Source organism: Podarcis erhardii, assembly GCF_964252035.2.
Source record: "Podarcis erhardii genome assembly, chromosome: 6".
Classification (NCBI taxonomy): Eukaryota; Metazoa; Chordata; class Lepidosauria; order Squamata; family Lacertidae; genus Podarcis; species Podarcis erhardii.
This window is the reverse complement of record NC_138510.1, coordinates 91,502,906-91,520,507: the sequence shown is the minus strand read 5'-3', so window position 1 is coordinate 91,520,507 and position 17,602 is coordinate 91,502,906. Positions and strand designations below refer to the sequence as shown.

Below are 17,602 nucleotides of genomic sequence, written 5' to 3'. Positions count from 1 at the left end.
TAAGTCCAAACAACATGACCATCTAACAAAGTTGATGTTGGAGAATCATTGCTTCAACACTGGTGATCTTTGCTTCTTCCAGTACACTGGCATTAGTTCGCCTGTCATGTGGGTTTCATGTAAGAGATGGGTTCATTTTTATTGCTGCTAATGCAGTTGCTTGACATTTATGTGTTGATAGTTAATGAAGATGTTGTTTGAGTGCCCTGATGAACGTGTCGACCTCGAGCTCATTTCCTTTTGCATTAACCTGGCAGCTAACAAGAGAAATGTACAACTCATTTGTGAAGGTGAGTATTCCACTATGGCTGAGGAACTGCTTAACTATGAATAATGTCATGAATGAGGATTGGCTCAACCCTGACTTGATTTAGAAACTAAACCAGTTCCAATACAGATCTTTAAAGGACCTTACTTTGCTTAGTTGAAGGAGCAGCCAGCTTATGTCTACCTTCTTGTTCCATGTTTCAGATATGCAACAGAACCTGTTCTCATACCCCATGACTGCTAAGTTTATTCAACAGCTTTAGTTAGTAGATTCTGTCAAAAGCATTTTGGAAGTCCGGGTATACAATGTCTACCAGATTAGCCCTGTCTGCATACTTTTTGACACTTGAAAATCTCAAAAGACTGGCCAAATAAGACTTTGCTATGCAAAGTTCATGATAAGTCTTCCTTAGAAAGATGTAATATTCCGTATATATACATATGTAGTTTATAAGATTATAAAAAAATGTATAATATATTTTGTATATGATTGTTGTTGTCATCTTCCCTGCAACTCTAGGAAGAAGGAAGAGATAAATCTCAATAAAGAATGAATGAAGGGAAGTTTTCTACCAAATTACTAAGCCAGTCTTTTTTCTTTCTTTTTTAAAAGAGTCTCTCCCGCCCCCCATTAAAAAAATAAACAACAAAACATGCTATCACTGATAGCAGCTTACAGGAGAGCAATCTAATCAAGACCACTACCTTTGACATAAATAGACAGCTCAGTAGGTCTACTCTGTGTAGGACTAGCATTGCATACCATCCTTTGTTGACTACTTATAGCAAGCCCCTACCAGGATGTGATGTTGTTTGTTGTTTGTCCTACATAACTAGAGTAGGCATCATGTACAATGTAAATAGATTGGATGGTCTCTTTGTTAATGTTGTATACAAAATGTTATAATCAATTGGTTCATACATTTCTCCCTCCCCTTTCATTGGGGTTGTTTCTTTTCAGGAAATGGACTGAAAATGCTGATGAAGAGAGCACTGAAATTCAAGGACCCATTATTGATGAAGATGATTAGGAACATCTCTCAGCATGATGGGCCAACCAAAATTTTGTTTATTGTAAGCATGCCTTATAAGTAATTTCTACCTGTCATAAGGTGGGGGACTTGTTTCATTTTAATGAAATTGAATAATGGATAAAATAACTTCACGTTGAACACTGCACTTGATCGTTTGCAGCTTTGCAAATGCTTTCACTTCACATGACATAATTATGTTGGAATACTATAGTAAACAGTGTAAACTCTGACTTCTCTAGTTTGTATTACTGCATGCCAGTATTTTTTTTTTAAAAAAAGATAATTTCTTCTGTCTTTCCTGTTGCTGTGCAGTAGCTGATTACTGAGCGTTCAGACATCAGCATCCCTGCCATCATCTGTCTTATAAGAATATCTGACTTGCCTTTATAAAGCTGTTACCATGTGTATGGAGTGCTTTGAATACTGAGAATGTATTTGAAAGTATTTTTGAAAGTGTAGTTGGCATTCATATAGCACTTCTTTCTAAATTTAGATTTTCATATGTAAAAAAGTGTTTGTTGGACTGGATAATCAGTCTGGAACTGAAAAAGTATTCATTAGCTTGACATAGGAAGAGCAGTTAAAGGTTTCTGTTGCCAAAGTACACTCTTGATGTTGGATCCACAATAAATATTGCGTGTGTGTTATCTTTCTAATATAATCAGCAGTTTAGTAACCACCTAGGCACACCTGCTCATTCCAGTTCACCAGCATTATAACAGCCAATGCCTTTTCCTTTATGCATGCAGTCTATTTGTTAAATGCTTGCTTTATTTGTTTGTTTAGGATTATGTTGGTGACCTAGCTGCCCAGGTATCAAATGATGAAGATGAGGAATTTGTGATCGAATGCTTGGGAACACTGGCCAATTTGACATTGCCTGATTTGGACTGGGAACTTGTCTTGAAAGAATACAAAATGGTACCATACCTCAAAGATAAATTAAAGCCAGGTATGTATTATGAATGCCTAGTAATTCAAGATACTTTCTTTTGCTGTGTGGCATGGTTGTAGGTTCATTAATTTGCATGGGTTTTACTTTGATTTTTGGGAAGTTGAAGAACATAAAGTAACACTTCAGCAAACTTTCATAGTTGGGCTAAAATCCCAATTGACAATCCAGGCACGGTCTATTTCTCAGTCAGACGAAAACATCAGATATCCTAGTCAGGTTTTTGAAACGATATAGGGGGCTTTTCCCCATATCCAGAAAGCAAGTTTTCTAGAGGTATAAACCAATAATCATATGTTTTCATTTACTACCCAGATATGCTTTCACATCTGTACAAGCATTGAAATATAGTTTTCCTATAAATAGCCAGCGGCTTCTATGCTCAAACTCTTTCTGACCAGAAATCCAAAGAAGAGTCTGATGGTGTGTGTTTTATGACACATGTGTGCTGATTTTCTTTGCTGGTGGCAGCTGTTTGCACATTATGGACCACCATTCCAGATGGTGTCCTGACATTTAGGGGCAGCCTTTTAGAGGTTACAGGGGCTAAAATAGAAAGGGTACAGCTCTTTAAATCCTGATTTCTCTGTTTGGCTAAATAAACCAAGAAAGCTGACTTTACTTTGCCAAATGATTAACAAATACAGGAACAGATCAGACAGTGTTATAACACCTGTGGGTTATCTAGGCTTCTTTCCCTTTCTGCAGTAATAATGATTGTGACACATTATAGTAATGCACTTGATCATGTATGTGCCCTCTCAAGCTCTGTCCGTCTTGGCTAATCAAATCTAGCTGGCAAGGTTTAACCAGCTGGGTCCAGGAGGTGGTAATTATGTCTTTACCTAAGGCAGTGATGGCCAAACTTGGCCCTCCAGCTGTTTTGGGACTACAGTTCCCATCATCCCTGATCACTGGTCCTGCTAGCTAGGGATGATGGGAGTTGTAGTCCCAAAACAGCTGGAGGGCCAAGTTTGATCATCACTGGCCTAAGGGGATCGTCCCCACTGCCCTTAAAGAGGAAGTAGTACAGCCACTCCTAAAGAAGCCCACCCTGAACCCAATGCTTTGTGACAGCTTTCGACCAACCACAAATACCCTGTTTGGGGGGAAGGTGATCAAGGCAGGGTTGGTGGTGTAACAGCAGACCTTCTTTAAATATACCTGTTATCTAGACCAGTGTTTCCCAACCTTTTTTGGGCAAAGGCACACTTGTTTCATGAAAAAAATCTCGAGGCACACCACCATGCCAGATGGGGAAAGGTCACTTTTTACTTTATGTAAAAAAAATAAAATAAAATAGTAACAGCATAGAAGGTAGAGAAGGTAGGACTCGAACCAGTGGATTCACGTTACAATAAAGATTTTGACTAAACATGGGAAAGAACTTTCTGCTGGTAAGGGCTGTTCAACAGGGGAATGGTCTCCCTCGGGAGGTTTTTCCCTTCTTGGAGGTTTTTAAGCAGAGGTGGGATGTCTGTCTGCCATGGATGCTATGGCTGAGATTCCTGCACTGCAGGGGTTGTACAGTACTGGATAGCCCTGGGGATCCCTTCCAACTCTACGATTCTATTAGGATCCCTTTTATAAAAGAGAGAACTTTAATGGCACGGCCATTATTTATTTCGGCTTCTCCCAACGGGGCCACGAAGGATCAGAAAAGCTGAAGAAGAGACCCTTCCTCAGAGGAGGTGGGAGACCACCGGACCCGCCGAGGAGGGGAATCCGGCCGCCTTTCCCTCCAGAGCTTCGCCTTTTGCCCCGGCCAAGTTGCGCCGAGGGCGCCTTGCGGGCTCTGCGTGGCTTCAGGCGGAGCCTAGGAGCCACTTCCCAGCCTGGAGGGCAGGCTGTGCGCGGACCCCGCCACTCTCGGGGCGCGACCCAGACCCGGCTGCCTTCCACGGCCAGCAGAGGTGGGCCGCCGGCTTCAAGCCCGGCGGAACTGGGGCGTCCCGGGCGCAGCGCCGCGCTCCCCGCTCCTCCCGCCCCGCCCCCTTCTCCCGGGTGCCCCCTCCCTCCTTTGTTCTCCGGAGCCCCGCCTCCCCCTCTGCCCCAGCTCGCCTATTGGCTCACGCAGCCACCACTCAGGTGGGGGCCCGCTTTGGCCCCGCTCCCCGGCCGCCGAGAGAGAGTGGGAGCGTGCGGGGCGGGGCTGGGCGGCCGGGCGTCTCCTTCCCTGCGCTGCTTCGGCCGCGTCTGCAGCCGCCGCGGGACCAGGCGGGAGGCCAGTCATGCCCAGACACTGCCAGCCGCTCGGAAGGAGCCGTCGCTCCGCCGGGCAGCGCCTGCCTGCGCGCCCCTCGCTCCCTGCGCCGAGGATGGCGGGGGCGCCGGGCGCAAGGCAGCGCCGGGGCTGCTGGGCAAGCGGCAGATGCTGATGCAGTTTGGGGAATTCCTGTCACAGGGAGCAAGGCAGAAGCGGATGACGGGGCACGTTCCCCGGGGGAGCGGGGCCGGAGGATTAGCCCGACTCGCCCGCCTCCCTCCCACGGCACACTAGGCAACGTCCGGCGGCACACTAGTGTGCCGCGGAACACCGGTTGGGAAACACTGATCTAGACCTATTGCAGTCTGGTTCAGTGCTGACTTTGGGACGGAATCAGTCAACGTTGCCCTGATTAATGACCTTTATAGAGAGAACAAGACAAGTAAAGCATGACCTTACTCCTTCTCCTCAGTGTCTCTGCAGCTTTTGATATCTTTGATGATGGCGTTCTCCTGGACCCAACTTTGTAGGGTGGGAACTAGAGGCATGTTTGACAGAGGTTCCACTCCTACTTCCAGGGTCAGCCTAGTATTGAGAAAGTGCTCTTCTGCTCTGTGGCAGTTAGGCTATGGCGTTCTGCAGAGCACAGTTTTGTCCCCAGTGCTATTTAACATATATATGAGGTCATTGAGAGAGATCATTGGGAGATTTGGAACATACTGTCGTCAGTACACCGATGGCACTCAGCTCTATTTCTCCATAATATCTGGATCATGTGTAGTGGTGCAGGAACTGGACTGGAGCCTGGCTGCAGTGCTGGGCTGAATGAGGACCAATAAACTGAGCTTGACTTCTGGTAAAACGGGTGCAGGGCTGGTGAAAATGCTTCGAAGGACCCATGAATCTGACCAGTGCTTTTTTTCTGGGGGGACCCCGGGGTACACATACCCCTAAACATTTTGTGAATCTTTGTACTTTTGTCCGTTTACTGTATTTATTTTCCCCGATTTGAACTATAAAATTGTGATTTTCTTGAGTAAAAATGAGAGAACCCCTAAACATTTGTTTAGAAAAAATAGCACTGGAGCTAACAATCCCTAACCAGATATTGTGACTCCCAAAGCAATGGTTGTCTCAAAGAACCTGTGACCTAGGTCCTGTCCTAAAGCCTTCCTGGCTATTAGTCCACTGCACTGGTTAAAAAAAAGAGTTTAGAATGGGGCAGAGGAGTTATGATCAGTGACCCTGTTGTACTTTGTTGGGGCTGAAGGCTAAACAAGGATGTTGCATCAGTATAGCAGACACCTCAAATGCTTGCTTGCTGCTAAAAAAAAGAAGTTTTGCTGGCCATATTGAAATATTCTCTCTGAGTGTGGCTTTCTTCCGGCATAAAGCTTGGTCTGTAGGATTCAGCAATACCCTTCCTCTGTTAAATTTATTAGGTTCTGCAGAAGATGACCTGGTTTTGGAAGTGGTGATAATGATTGGCACAGTGTCCATGGATGATTCTTGCGCAGCGCTGCTAGCTAAATCTGGGATTATTCCAGCACTCATTGAACTACTAAATGGTATGTTATTAAGAATTTCCTATGGATTTGGGGGTTTGTTTGTGTGTGCGCACAGTTCCCAGTTCCACAAGTCTGTAAGCACTTGAGTATTAAACCTATGTTGTGAAAGCTTACTTAATGTTAGATTGTTTGTTGCCCTCTGATGCTCATCCGAGACAAATACTTTCAGTGGATATACCACTTCAAAAAAAAAAACATTCTACAAAAATTACTGTGGAATTTTTTTCAACGAGAGCAATTTACTTCAGCTTAGCAACTCCTCTGATTAGACCTCTCATTAAAAACAATAATATTCAAGAGGTTGGGACTTGAAATGCTAACTCTTCTCTGCCCCTTCTTCAAGAAGGCTGGCTATTATTCATGTTTGGATCCATCTTCTTTTGACATTGGACGAGCTAGAAATTAGGCTTGTACCTTCCCTCTACTATGCCCCATCTCTTTATTCTTCCCAACCCTTGCCTTTCCCCAAGCTAAAGAAGTTTTCCGTTGCCAAAGGAGAAGGGGTAATGATCTACAGAAGACTCCTTTCAGCTGTAACGAAAGGATGCATTGGTGAAAAGCAGCAGCTCACATGCGGGGCATGGCTTAGAGCTGAGAAAAGGGACACATGCTCTCTGGAGAGCTGTTCTCAGTTCAGCTCAAAGGAAAGCGGAAACACATCACTAACCCAGAACTGAGCTTCAGATGGTTTCGACTTGGGAATTCAGTGTGACTTTTGACAAAGGACCAGCCCCTCTTGAGTCAGCAGGGTCCTGGGAACCACATATTTCAGGGGAGTGGCTACTACCAAGGCTGAACAGAATTTGAGGACCCCACCCTTCCACAAGTTAAGGATTATTATTATTATTTTACTTGAGGAAGGGGGGGTGTCTAGTAGTGAAGAGGGTGTGGTGAATAAATTGGGTTTTCAAGTCTTCAAGATGAACACTCAAAAATCCCTTGAGATTTTTTGAGTTTTGAATTGGAACACTTTAAAAGCCCAATTTATCTTCAGGCCAATCTGGCACCGGTTCACACATTCCTGACTTTCCAGATGTGAGATGGACATGTAGATTAAGCCTGAAAACTGCACATTCTGTCTACTTCACATCTTGAAACTTGAGACTGCTACTTTCCCTGGTATCAGGGCATGAGTGATTAGCAGGAGAGGAGAAATTTAGGAGGTGGGGGGTGTCTAACCTTTCCCTTGCCTGCCATTTTCCATAATTCTCTTCCTAGTGGTTTTTATTCCAACCTGTGCCTCTGTCACAAACACAGATCTGGGATGCCAGCCGGAAAATAAGTGGCAGGGGTGTGGAAAGTTGGCAGGAGCATGTGGAGGATTCCCTGGTCCTGAATGGGGTAACTGTGCCCCTGAAGGACCAGGTGCGCAGCCTGGGAGTCATTTTGGACTCACAGCTGTCCATGGAGGCACAGGTCAAATCTGTGTCCAGGGCAACTGTTTACCAGCTCCGTCTGGTACGTAGGCTGAGACCCTATCTGCCTGCGGACTGTCTCGCCAGAGTGGTGCATGCTCTGGTTATCTCCCGCTTGGACTACTGCAATGCACTCTACGTGGGGCTACCTTTGAAGGTGACTCGGAAACTTCAACTAATCCAGAATGCGGCAGCTAGACTGGTGACTGGGGGCGGCCACTGAGACCATATAACACCGGTCTTGAAAGACCTACATTGGCTCCCAGTACGTTTCCGAGCACAATTCAAAGTGTTGGTGCTGACCTTTAAAGCCCTAAATGGCCTCGGTCCAGTATACCTGAAGGAGCGTCTCCACCCCTATCATTCTGCCCGGACGCTGAGGTCCAGCGCCGAGGGCCTTCTGGCGGTTCCCTCATTGCGAGAAGCAAAGCTACAGGGAACCAGGCAGAGGGCCTTCTCGGTAGTGGCGCCCGCCCTGTGGAACGCCTTTCCAGCAGATGTCAAAACGATAAACAACTACCTGACATTCAGAAGACATCTTAAGGCAGCCCTGTTCAGGGAAGTTTTTAACGTGTGGTATTTTATTGTATTTTTGCTTTCTATGGAAGCCGCCCAGAGTGGCTGGGGAGGCCCAGCCAGATGGGCGGGGTATAAATAAATAATAATAATAATAATAATAATAATAATAATAATAATAATAATTAAATTCCTTTCTCCAAACTGCCACTTCTGCCTACACATTGCTTCTTCTTGGTGCTGCTTTGCTCAGGAAAAGTGGTGCCCAGATTTCCTGGATGTGGAGTCGGAGTGCACTGGGTAGTTCTGTCCTAAAGGCAAGGAGAGTTGTTCTCCAAAGCCCTGCCCTCTGTCCTTAATGCAGGCAACCACCTCCATTGTCCACCTCTTCCTCCTTCAGAACTAGTTTAAAAAACAAACAAGGAGTCACTTTTTACTTGAAGCAGACCAGGGACTCCTAGTTTACAGTGAAACCTCAGTTCTCGAACATCTCTGTTGATGAGCAATTTGGAACCCAAACTCCGACAACCCAGAAGTAATTGCTTCCATTTCTGAACGCGCTTCGGAATTCAAACAGCTTTCTCCATTTTTTCAATGGATTTTTCTGGCCACCCTTTGATCTTCAGTTTTCAAACTTTTCGGAAGCCGAATGGTCTTTCAGAATGGATTATGTTCAAAAACTGAGGTTCCACTGTACAGTGGTATCTCGGGTTACATACACTTCAGGTTACATACGCTTCAGGTTACATACGCTTCAGGTTACAGACTCCACTAACCCAGAAATATTACCTCGGGTTAAGAGCTTTGCTTCAGGATGAGAACAGAAATCGTGCTCCTGCGGCACAGTGGCAGCAGGAGGCCCCATTAGCTAATGTGGTGCTTCAGGTTAAGAACAGTTTCAGGTTAAGAATGGACCTCCGGAATGAATTAAGTACTTAACCCGAGGTACCACTATATTTGCTTTGAGCTAGACCAGGTAGCAGAGCTATCTGGATTTAGAGGGTGGGATTTTCACTTTTTTTTTTATGGAAGTGGCCTGAGCAAAGATAATTCTTGGGGTTAAGTGGGTGGAGCAAACCAGTGTGCTAACTCAGAGTGCATATCTTCCAAATCTCCAAAAGTAAAATAGGGTGGAAAGACTGGTAGCATATTCTGCCCTCCCCCCACCCCCCAAAGCGAGAAGAATATGTAGAAAGCTGTAGAAAGTAGTGGCATTGAGTTCCTTCCAATGCAGCATGTCCCTTGGAATTATAAGCACATGCTTCTCCCCTTCTGTAAGTAACTCTGGAGAACCTTCAGACAAATGCCACTCCTGAACTTTGGTTAAAACTGGTGTGTTTTTAGTGTATATGTTCATGTGGATTATGATCTAGGAAATTTAATGCATCATCTTCATGATTAAATGCTAGTAATTGGGGATTTAAAGTTTGACGGGGCAATTCTTTTTCCTTTTGTATAGCTCAGCAAGAAGATGACGAGTTTGTGTGCCAAATCATTTATGTGTTTTACCAGATGGTCTTCCATCAAGCTACGAGAGATGTCATAATCAAGGAGACTCGTATCCTTCTTTTATAGTTCAAATAGTCCTTCTGCAGTGCTTTTATTGGTTCTACAGAATATGCAGAAGCTCATATTTCAAGGTAGCTTCACTATAGGTTCACCACAGACCATGCATTTCTATTTGAAATGGAATTGCTTTGTATTTTAAAGGTAAAGGTACCCCTGACCATTAGGTCCAGTTGCGGATGAGTCTGGGGTTGCACGCTCATCTTGCTCTCTAGGCTGAGGGAACCGGCGTTTGTCCGCAGACAGCTTCTGGGTCATGTGGTCAGCATGACTACGCCGCTTCTGGCGAACCAGAACAGCGCACGGAAACGCTGTTTACCTTCCCGCTGGAGCGGTACCTATTTATCTACTTGCACTTTGACGTGCTTTCGAACTGCTAGGTGGGCAGAAGCTGGGACCGAACAATGGGAGCTCACCCCGTTGCAGGGATTCGAACCGCTGACCTTCTGATCGGCAAGCCCAAGAGACTCAGGGGTTTAGACCACAGCGCCACCCATGTCCGCTTTGTATTTTAGGATCATTTTTTTTAAAAAAATAACCAACTATTTTCTAGAGATGCAGTGAAGCAATTGAAGCTAATATTGGTGTTGTATCTTAAGCTGCTATTTATTGAGGAGGAGTAACTCCTTTGTGGGGTTACTAGTTTGGTCCTCCCAGGATTCCTGTGCCTTCCCGGGGCAAATGTAATGACTGTAGCCATGCCTACCACGGAGATGGAGTGACGGTGAAAGTGTATTTGTTACTCTTCTGTGTGTCACGCAGCTTTCTTAAAAACAAGAGCTCTGCAAAAGCAAAAGGGCTGGCAATCCAATTATTCTGTGTTGCCTTCACAGCTGTGTTTCTGTTCTTATAAGGGATAGCAAACGAAAGAACATGCCTTCTCCTCTTCTGTCCACCCCCATCCCTGTCACTAATCTTGGATGTCTTCATTCACAACAGGAGGAGAGGCAGTAGGTGGTCAGTTTCAAAGGATGATGGCAGGAATAGCTGTGGTTTTTGATCTGTAGTTTTTGTTTCCAAAGCTGCTGCTGCTGCTCTTCTGTGAACTCTGCTGTTGACGCTGAATGGGATCATAGCTATGGGGGGTATTCCGTTCAGTTTTACTCAGAGTAGACCAATCAAAATTACTGGACCTTAGTAATGTACATTTTGTTGAGTCTGTTCTGAGTAAATCTTAGTTGAATATCACAGTATGTTATAACACTCATTTTTGCTCTGGAATAGAAGTTGTTTAGTGTAGTCAGGTCATAGAATGAGCTTATTAGCATATGTGCTAAACCATCTCCATAACAACTGTATTTTTTTTGTATCCATAAACATTTACATGACTTTTTAGTAAGGCTGCAAGCTTTAATAAAATGTTCATATGATCTTAGCTTAATGGGTGGCGCTGGGAACATGTACATATGCAAAACAAATGGCTGTTCTTTCCGTTTTGCATGTGATTCTAGCATATCTTTATGCTTTCAAAATCAGTTACTGTGGGCGGTGATGTAATAGGGGATTAGGGAATGATCTGTATTCCTGCTTTCCAAATGTAATGAAAAGAAACACCTGATGGTTGTTTTCCCTTCTAGCATTGTTAATAGCAAGTCTATCTCCCACTTAAAAAGCACACTCCCTTTTCTTTAGAGTTCTCAGTAAAGGTAAAGGGACCCCTGACCATTAGGTCCAGTCGTGACCAACTCTGGGGTTGCAGCACTCATCTCGCTTTATTGGCCGAGGGAGCTGGTGTACAGCTTCCAGGTCATGTGGCCAGCATGACTAAGCCGCTTTTGGAGAAACAGAGCAGCGCACGGAAACGCTGTTTACCTTCCCGCTGGAGCAGTACCTATTTATCTACTTGCACTTTGACATGCTTTCGAAGCAGGAGCAGGTACCGAGCAATGGGAGCTCACCCCATCGCGGGGATTCAAACCGCCGACCTTCTAATCAACAAGTCCTAGGCTCTGTGGTTTAACCCACAGCGCCACCCGCGTCTCAGTAATTTAATGTTAACAGATGTGTGTTTCTTCCAAGCCTTATGAAGATGGTTGAAGGAGCTGGAGATGTTTAGCCTGGAAAAGAGGACCAAGGGGGAGATAGGTTCAAATACCTTAAGAGCTGTCACATGGAGTAAGCTTGTTTACCCCTGCTCTGACAGGTAGGACCAGTGGCTTCAAGTTACAGTGGTGCCTCGCAAGACGAAATTAATCCATTCTGCGAGTCTCTTCGTCTAGCGGTTTTTTCGTCTTGTGAAGCAAGCCCATTGACGGCTTAGCGGATTAGCGGCTTTTAGCGGCTTTTAGCGGCTTATCAGCTTAGTGGATAAGCAGATAAGCGGCTTAGCGGCTTAGAAAAAGGGGGGGGGAACCTGCAGGAACTCGCAAGACATTTTCGTCTTGCGAAGCAAGCCCATAGGAAATTCGTTTTGCGAAGCACCTCCAAAACGGAAAACCCTTTCGTCTAGCGGGTTTTCCGTCTTGCGAGGCATTTGTCTTGCGGGACACCACTGTACAAGAAAGGAGATTCTGACTCAATATTAGGAAGAACTTTCTGACAGTGAGAGCTGTTAGACGGTGGAACAGTCTCTCTCAGGAGGTGATGTACACTCCTTCCTTGGAGATTTTAAGCAGATGTTTGATGGCCATCTGTCATGGATGCTTTAGTTGAGATTCCTGCATTGCAGGGGGTTAGACTAGATGATGCTTGAGGTCCCTTCCAACTCTGCAATTCTATGATTTATTTAAATTATTTCTTACCTACCCTTCACCACAAGGGTCCAGGATGAATTAAAAATGCTATGTTAAAATAAGTTTGAAACAGTTACTTCACCCCGGCATACACTGTTCACACCAAAATTGTATAGAATTGTTTGGAGGCATCCATAATTGCTTTACTTCCTTAACTTTATCTTTGTAGAGGCTCCAGCATATCTTATAGACCTGATGCATGATAAAAATGCTGAGATCCGTAAAGTCTGTGACAATACACTGGATATAATAGCAGTAAGTGACTTTTTACTTTCTTCCTTCTGAGTATTAATGAAAATAACAAGCAGCTTTTTTTCCCTGAAAAGCAGTAGTATTTTCTGACGTGAGACTGAAAATTATGTCAATTGTGTTGCAAATACGTTTCAGTAAAATTTGTTCCTCATATTTTACTCAGTTATTTTTGCTTCCGAAATTATAAGTGCATTCAGAAAACACAGGGTTGGTGGGGTCCTTTATTATGTGTTGCCTTATGAAGCTTCTTTGCTAGGTTATATGATTTTAAAAAAACAATTCAGTGTGTTTATTTTCAGGTGCATTCTCCAGGCTTATATGGTGAATATTTTCTTATAAAAGAATAATTGTTATACCATGTGGATCAGATCAGATTGAAATAGTAGGCAGAAACAGCAACTCCTGTGTACTGAAACAGTGCCCTGAATGTCTGTGTGCATAAAAATGAGTAAACTCTGTTTTTTTCAGATTATTTTTTTTAGATGCAAGTGCGTGAAGTGGTGATCAGTGGTGTTTTATAACATTTTTGCATGTATGCAGTTCTCCACACCTGGATTATTTCACCTATTTAGTACTGTGATATATTTCATGAAAATAAATGTTTCATATTTAGTAAGGCAGAGCTGTTTCTCCTAGACTTCGGGTTATTTCTGTAGGTCATTCCTGTATAAGTATTTGCACATAGCATGGTTGCGTCCATCGTTCTGCCCGGACACTGAGGTCCAGCGCCGAGGGCCTTCTGGCGGTTCCCTCGCTGCGAGAAGCCAAGTTACAGGGAACCAGGCAGAGGGCCTTCTCGGTAGTGGCACCCGCCCTGTGGAATGCGTTCCCAACAGATGTCAAAGAGAAAAATAACTACCAAACTTTTAGAAGACATCTGAAGGCAGCCCTGTTTAGGGAAGCTTATAATGTTTAATAGGTTATTGTATTTTAGTGTTTTATTGGAAGCCATCCAGAGTGGCTGGGGAAACCCATCCAGATGGGCGGGGTATTATTATTATTATTATTATTATTATTATTATTATTATTATTTATTTCCCCTCTGTGGCTCTTCCGGGGCCTCCTGGGTCCCCCATCTTCTGGCTCTGGTAGCAGCTTACTGAGCCTGTGGCGATTGCCATCTTGCCGGCATTTTCTCTCTTCAGAACCTGGATGTTCTACTCAAATCCGCTCTGCGGCAATTAATGCGGTGAAAGCTTTGGAACCGATTTTAGGGCTGGAGAAAAATGGTGTGTGACTATTATGCGGTGGCAACGATTATGCGATGAAATACGGTAGTTTCAGAATGTAACGTACCATCTCCACAGTGTGTCTTCACAATATATTTACAAGTCCAACTTGTCTCTCTATTTCAACTGTACTTTATTGCCACAGGGCAGATAATAATACTACATCAGCCTAAATTGTTGGACAAATTGTGGTTAGAAGCTATGTGTTGGCACTGTTTAAGATAAATAACCCCAAGAAGTAAAATTCAAGGTGGCAGTTTTGTGATACAATCCTGGTGGTTTCAGGCATATTGTGTTTTACCACAGTAGCTGTGAGCTTATGTAATGTGCAAAGATACGTATGGCTGTATAACATTTCAAGTGGTTTTTTTTTTTTTTTGCTGTGCTTCCAACTTACTGCATTGCAGCTTTAATTTAGTTGAGCAGTTGTCTTTAATGAACCTTATTACTGACCAGATTAAGGACCTGCCACGTTAAAGAAAAAAGGGGAATCTGTTTTCCATCAGACACAGCGAAACACAGAACAGATTTATATAGTTCTCTCTTAGCACCGAGTATTTTAATTAGATAAAAGGTGTGACGGAAACCAGTGACAAAGAGGACCCCAATGGATAGCACCCAGATTTTGAGAGGCTACTTAATGCTTCATAAAGTGTCAGTGGTTTAGTACTCTAGGGAAAGGTTTAGTCGTTCAAAAAGGATGGCACATACCCTGCAGAAATAATTTGTGTATTTTCCACGATGAAGGTGCTAATAAAGGTAGAGGACAGTAACAAGAACTGACTAAATTTGCAGCAGGGGGAAGAACAGTATTTTCACTGCTATACATGCTCAACCAATGGTCTTGCCTCCCATGTTCTTATCTTCTGTTTTGGCTATTTGTCAGAAATCCTCACTCATCTGATTCAGAAGGCTTGAAGTCACCCCCCACTTCAACCCTGCTTTCTGTGGGAATGATCTATGTCAGAGGTTCCCAAACTTATTTCACCTACTGTCCCCTTTTCAAAAAAAATTACTCTGCATCCTGCCCCATAAATCTACCTTTTTTAGGCAAACAAACAGAAATATGGAGTGACAAATTTGCATTATTTTATGTATTTCTTCCTATGTCATACCACATTAGGTCATACCACACTAGGTCCTAGGTCCTCCATACCTGATTTGCACCCACCCCACCCACCAAACCTCTGTGACTGCTCCTTTCCTTATCCCCATGACTGACCTCCAGTTTCAGACATCATGATATATCAGAATATCACAATGTTTAACTGCTGATGTATCACAATGTTGAAAACCAGATATCGCTCAGCCTGGTTGTTTTTTTTCAGTATGCCTAAAATCCTTTGCTTATAAGGGGCTACCCCACATTTCGTCCATAAAATTCCTTTGCAGAGGTAACTACCAAAGAGTTATCAAAATTTACAAAAGTAGGGGGTCCGTGGCTTGGGTTTTGAAAAATAGGGGTCCTCAATAATTGGGTTATTGGGAACCACTGTCCTACAACATCAGACGTGCAGATGAAACATGTACGAACAGATTTTCTAAACTTTTCGAGGAGGTGGACTAGGCCCCAGGACCAGAGTCAAACCTGCCTGTTCAGTCCAATTTGCCCCAGGGGTGGGGCCGGCGCTGCAGCTCACCTGCCATTGGCCAAAAAGGCAGGCAAGCTGTGACCCACTCCTTGGGCCTGGGAGAAGCCAAAAAGTGTTCACCCAAACCCAGGAAAATCCCTCCCTCCAGCACAACCATCAGGTCCAGGGGGGAGCATTGTTGCCATCTTGCAACAGCGCCCGACCTGGCGGTGTCATTACACAACAGGCAAAACATGTATGAACAGTTTTTCAAAATTCTATTCTTTATGCTTCCGCCACCTCCTTATTTTTATTTAATGCCCCCCCCAATTGCACTTGAGGCTTCTACTGCTCCCCTGGATTGTTCCAGGGCCCCCCAGGAGGCGTTATTGCCAACTTTGGGAAACACTGATTTTTGTGATCAAGTTGCGCAGACAATCCAGCCACTTCTGTACCTGTTCCAAACTGGACCACAAGTTAGGGAGAAATGGCCTCATGGCACAAATTTGGCCTAGGGGCTAGAGGTTCTCCCCACACTTTAAACAAACTGCAAGCAGCAAGCTGAGAACAAAACATTGACTTTTGCTCATGATTTGTTGGCAGAAAAGTAAAACCTGAGCCTGGGTTCACACAAAATTACAAGCCAGTCTCTTGTGGGAAGCATATTGATTTTAGCTTTTAAGGTGCCTTTTTTAATTATCTATCCAAGAAGTTTAATATCAAAAGTGAAGAACTAATAACAGTTTTTACTTTAAGGCCAGCTAGTATTAAAGCCTTTAAATCTCCCTAACAGGAATATGATGAGGAATGGGCCAAGAAGATCCAGAGTGAGAAGTTTCGATGGCACAACTCTCAGTGGCTGGAAATGGTGGAAAGTCGGCAGATGGATGAAAATGAACAGTACTTGTATGGGGATGACCGCATTGAGCCGTATATTCATGAAGGGGACATTCTTGAAAGACCTGATCTTTACTACAATGCTGGTAAGGCTGATACTGTACAGATAACATAAACTTCCCCACTGCACAGGCTCCCTGCAAGCATTTCGTGGAGTTGATTCCCAGTATACCCAATCTTACAGAGAGGTTCAGCTAAAGTTAAGATATTTTGCTGGGAAAGAAGAAAACGTTGGCTTACATTAAGTTTGTTATTATAGGTAGCTGAATGCATGTTTAGCAACTGGCATAAGTTTAGAATTCACATGATTTTTACAGTGATAAAGTTAAATTAATACATGCACCATTATTTTACGTTGCAATCACGTTGCTTTTGATATGTATATTAATGTATTATGGGTGGCACTCGACTATGCTTTACTTTGAGTAGACCCACTGAAATTAATTGACCATGGTCACACGTTCATTAATTACATTGGGTCTGCTCTGCATAAAACTTAGTTGAATACCACCCTGTATCTCTAATACTACATGTTAAAATGATTAATTTTTAAGAGCGATCAGTTTGATAGGCAATGTTTTTCTTTCAAAATGTAGTCTAGTACAGTGGTAAAGTAATACCTCCGCGAACGTACGCCTCGTCTAGCGTCCATTCCGGCGAATGTCCGCGGCAAACCTGGAAGTACCGGAACAGGTTTCCTTCCGGGTTTGCCGCTCATGCATGTGCAGAAGCGCAAACCGCTCCTCACACTTGCGCAGACGTGGCACATTGCCCTGCGTCCTTTTCAGCTAGCGGCCGGGGCTCCAGAATGGATCCCAGCTGCAAAACAAGGTACGACTGTACCTCGGTTTAAGAACAGCCCTGTTTAAGAACCACAGTGGAAGCTCGGGTTGCGAACGTGATCCGTGCGGGAGGCACGTTCGCAACCCGCAATGTTTGCAACCCGACCTGTGCGTCTGTGCAAAGCGTGATTTAGCATTTCTGCGCATGCACGAGCGCCAAAACCCGGAAGTAACCCGGTCCGGTATTTCCGGGTTCGGCGCGGTGCACAACCCGGAAACGCGCAACCTGAAGCGTCTGTAACCCAAGGTATGATTGTATTCAGTTTACGAACTCCGCAAAACTGGAAGTACTGTCCCAGCTTGCGAACTTTATCTCGGTCTAAGAACGGAATCCGAACGGTGGAAGGGCACCAGTGGTGGGAGGCCTCATTAGGGAAACCATGCCTCAGTTTAAGAACGGTTTTGGTTTAAGAACGGACTTCCGGAACGGATTAAGTTCGTAAACCAAAGTATCACTGTATATAAAAGAGGCATTGGATTTTCAATACATTCTCAAAAGCCTGTGGAACGAGATCTTGACCCCCCCTCCCCCACAAAGGAATGGTATAATAATAG

General features: G+C 44.2%; 1 protein-coding gene across 2 annotated transcripts in view; it reads left to right on the top strand.

Moving 5' to 3' along the window:
• Positions 1 to 17,602, top strand: part of KIFAP3 (kinesin associated protein 3) — a 76,446-nt gene that overhangs the window by 35,853 nt on the left and 22,991 nt on the right. For both annotated transcript variants that reach the window (XM_081865852.1, XM_081865851.1), the window contains exons 12-18: positions 182 to 290; positions 1,229 to 1,341; positions 2,088 to 2,253; positions 5,902 to 6,027; positions 9,418 to 9,516; positions 12,426 to 12,511; positions 16,102 to 16,291. In XM_081865852.1, the coding sequence (XP_081721978.1) occupies positions 182 to 290; positions 1,229 to 1,341; positions 2,088 to 2,253; positions 5,902 to 6,027; positions 9,418 to 9,516; positions 12,426 to 12,511; positions 16,102 to 16,291 (889 nt within the window). The remainder of the gene's footprint in view (positions 1 to 181; positions 291 to 1,228; positions 1,342 to 2,087; positions 2,254 to 5,901; positions 6,028 to 9,417; positions 9,517 to 12,425; positions 12,512 to 16,101; positions 16,292 to 17,602) is intronic.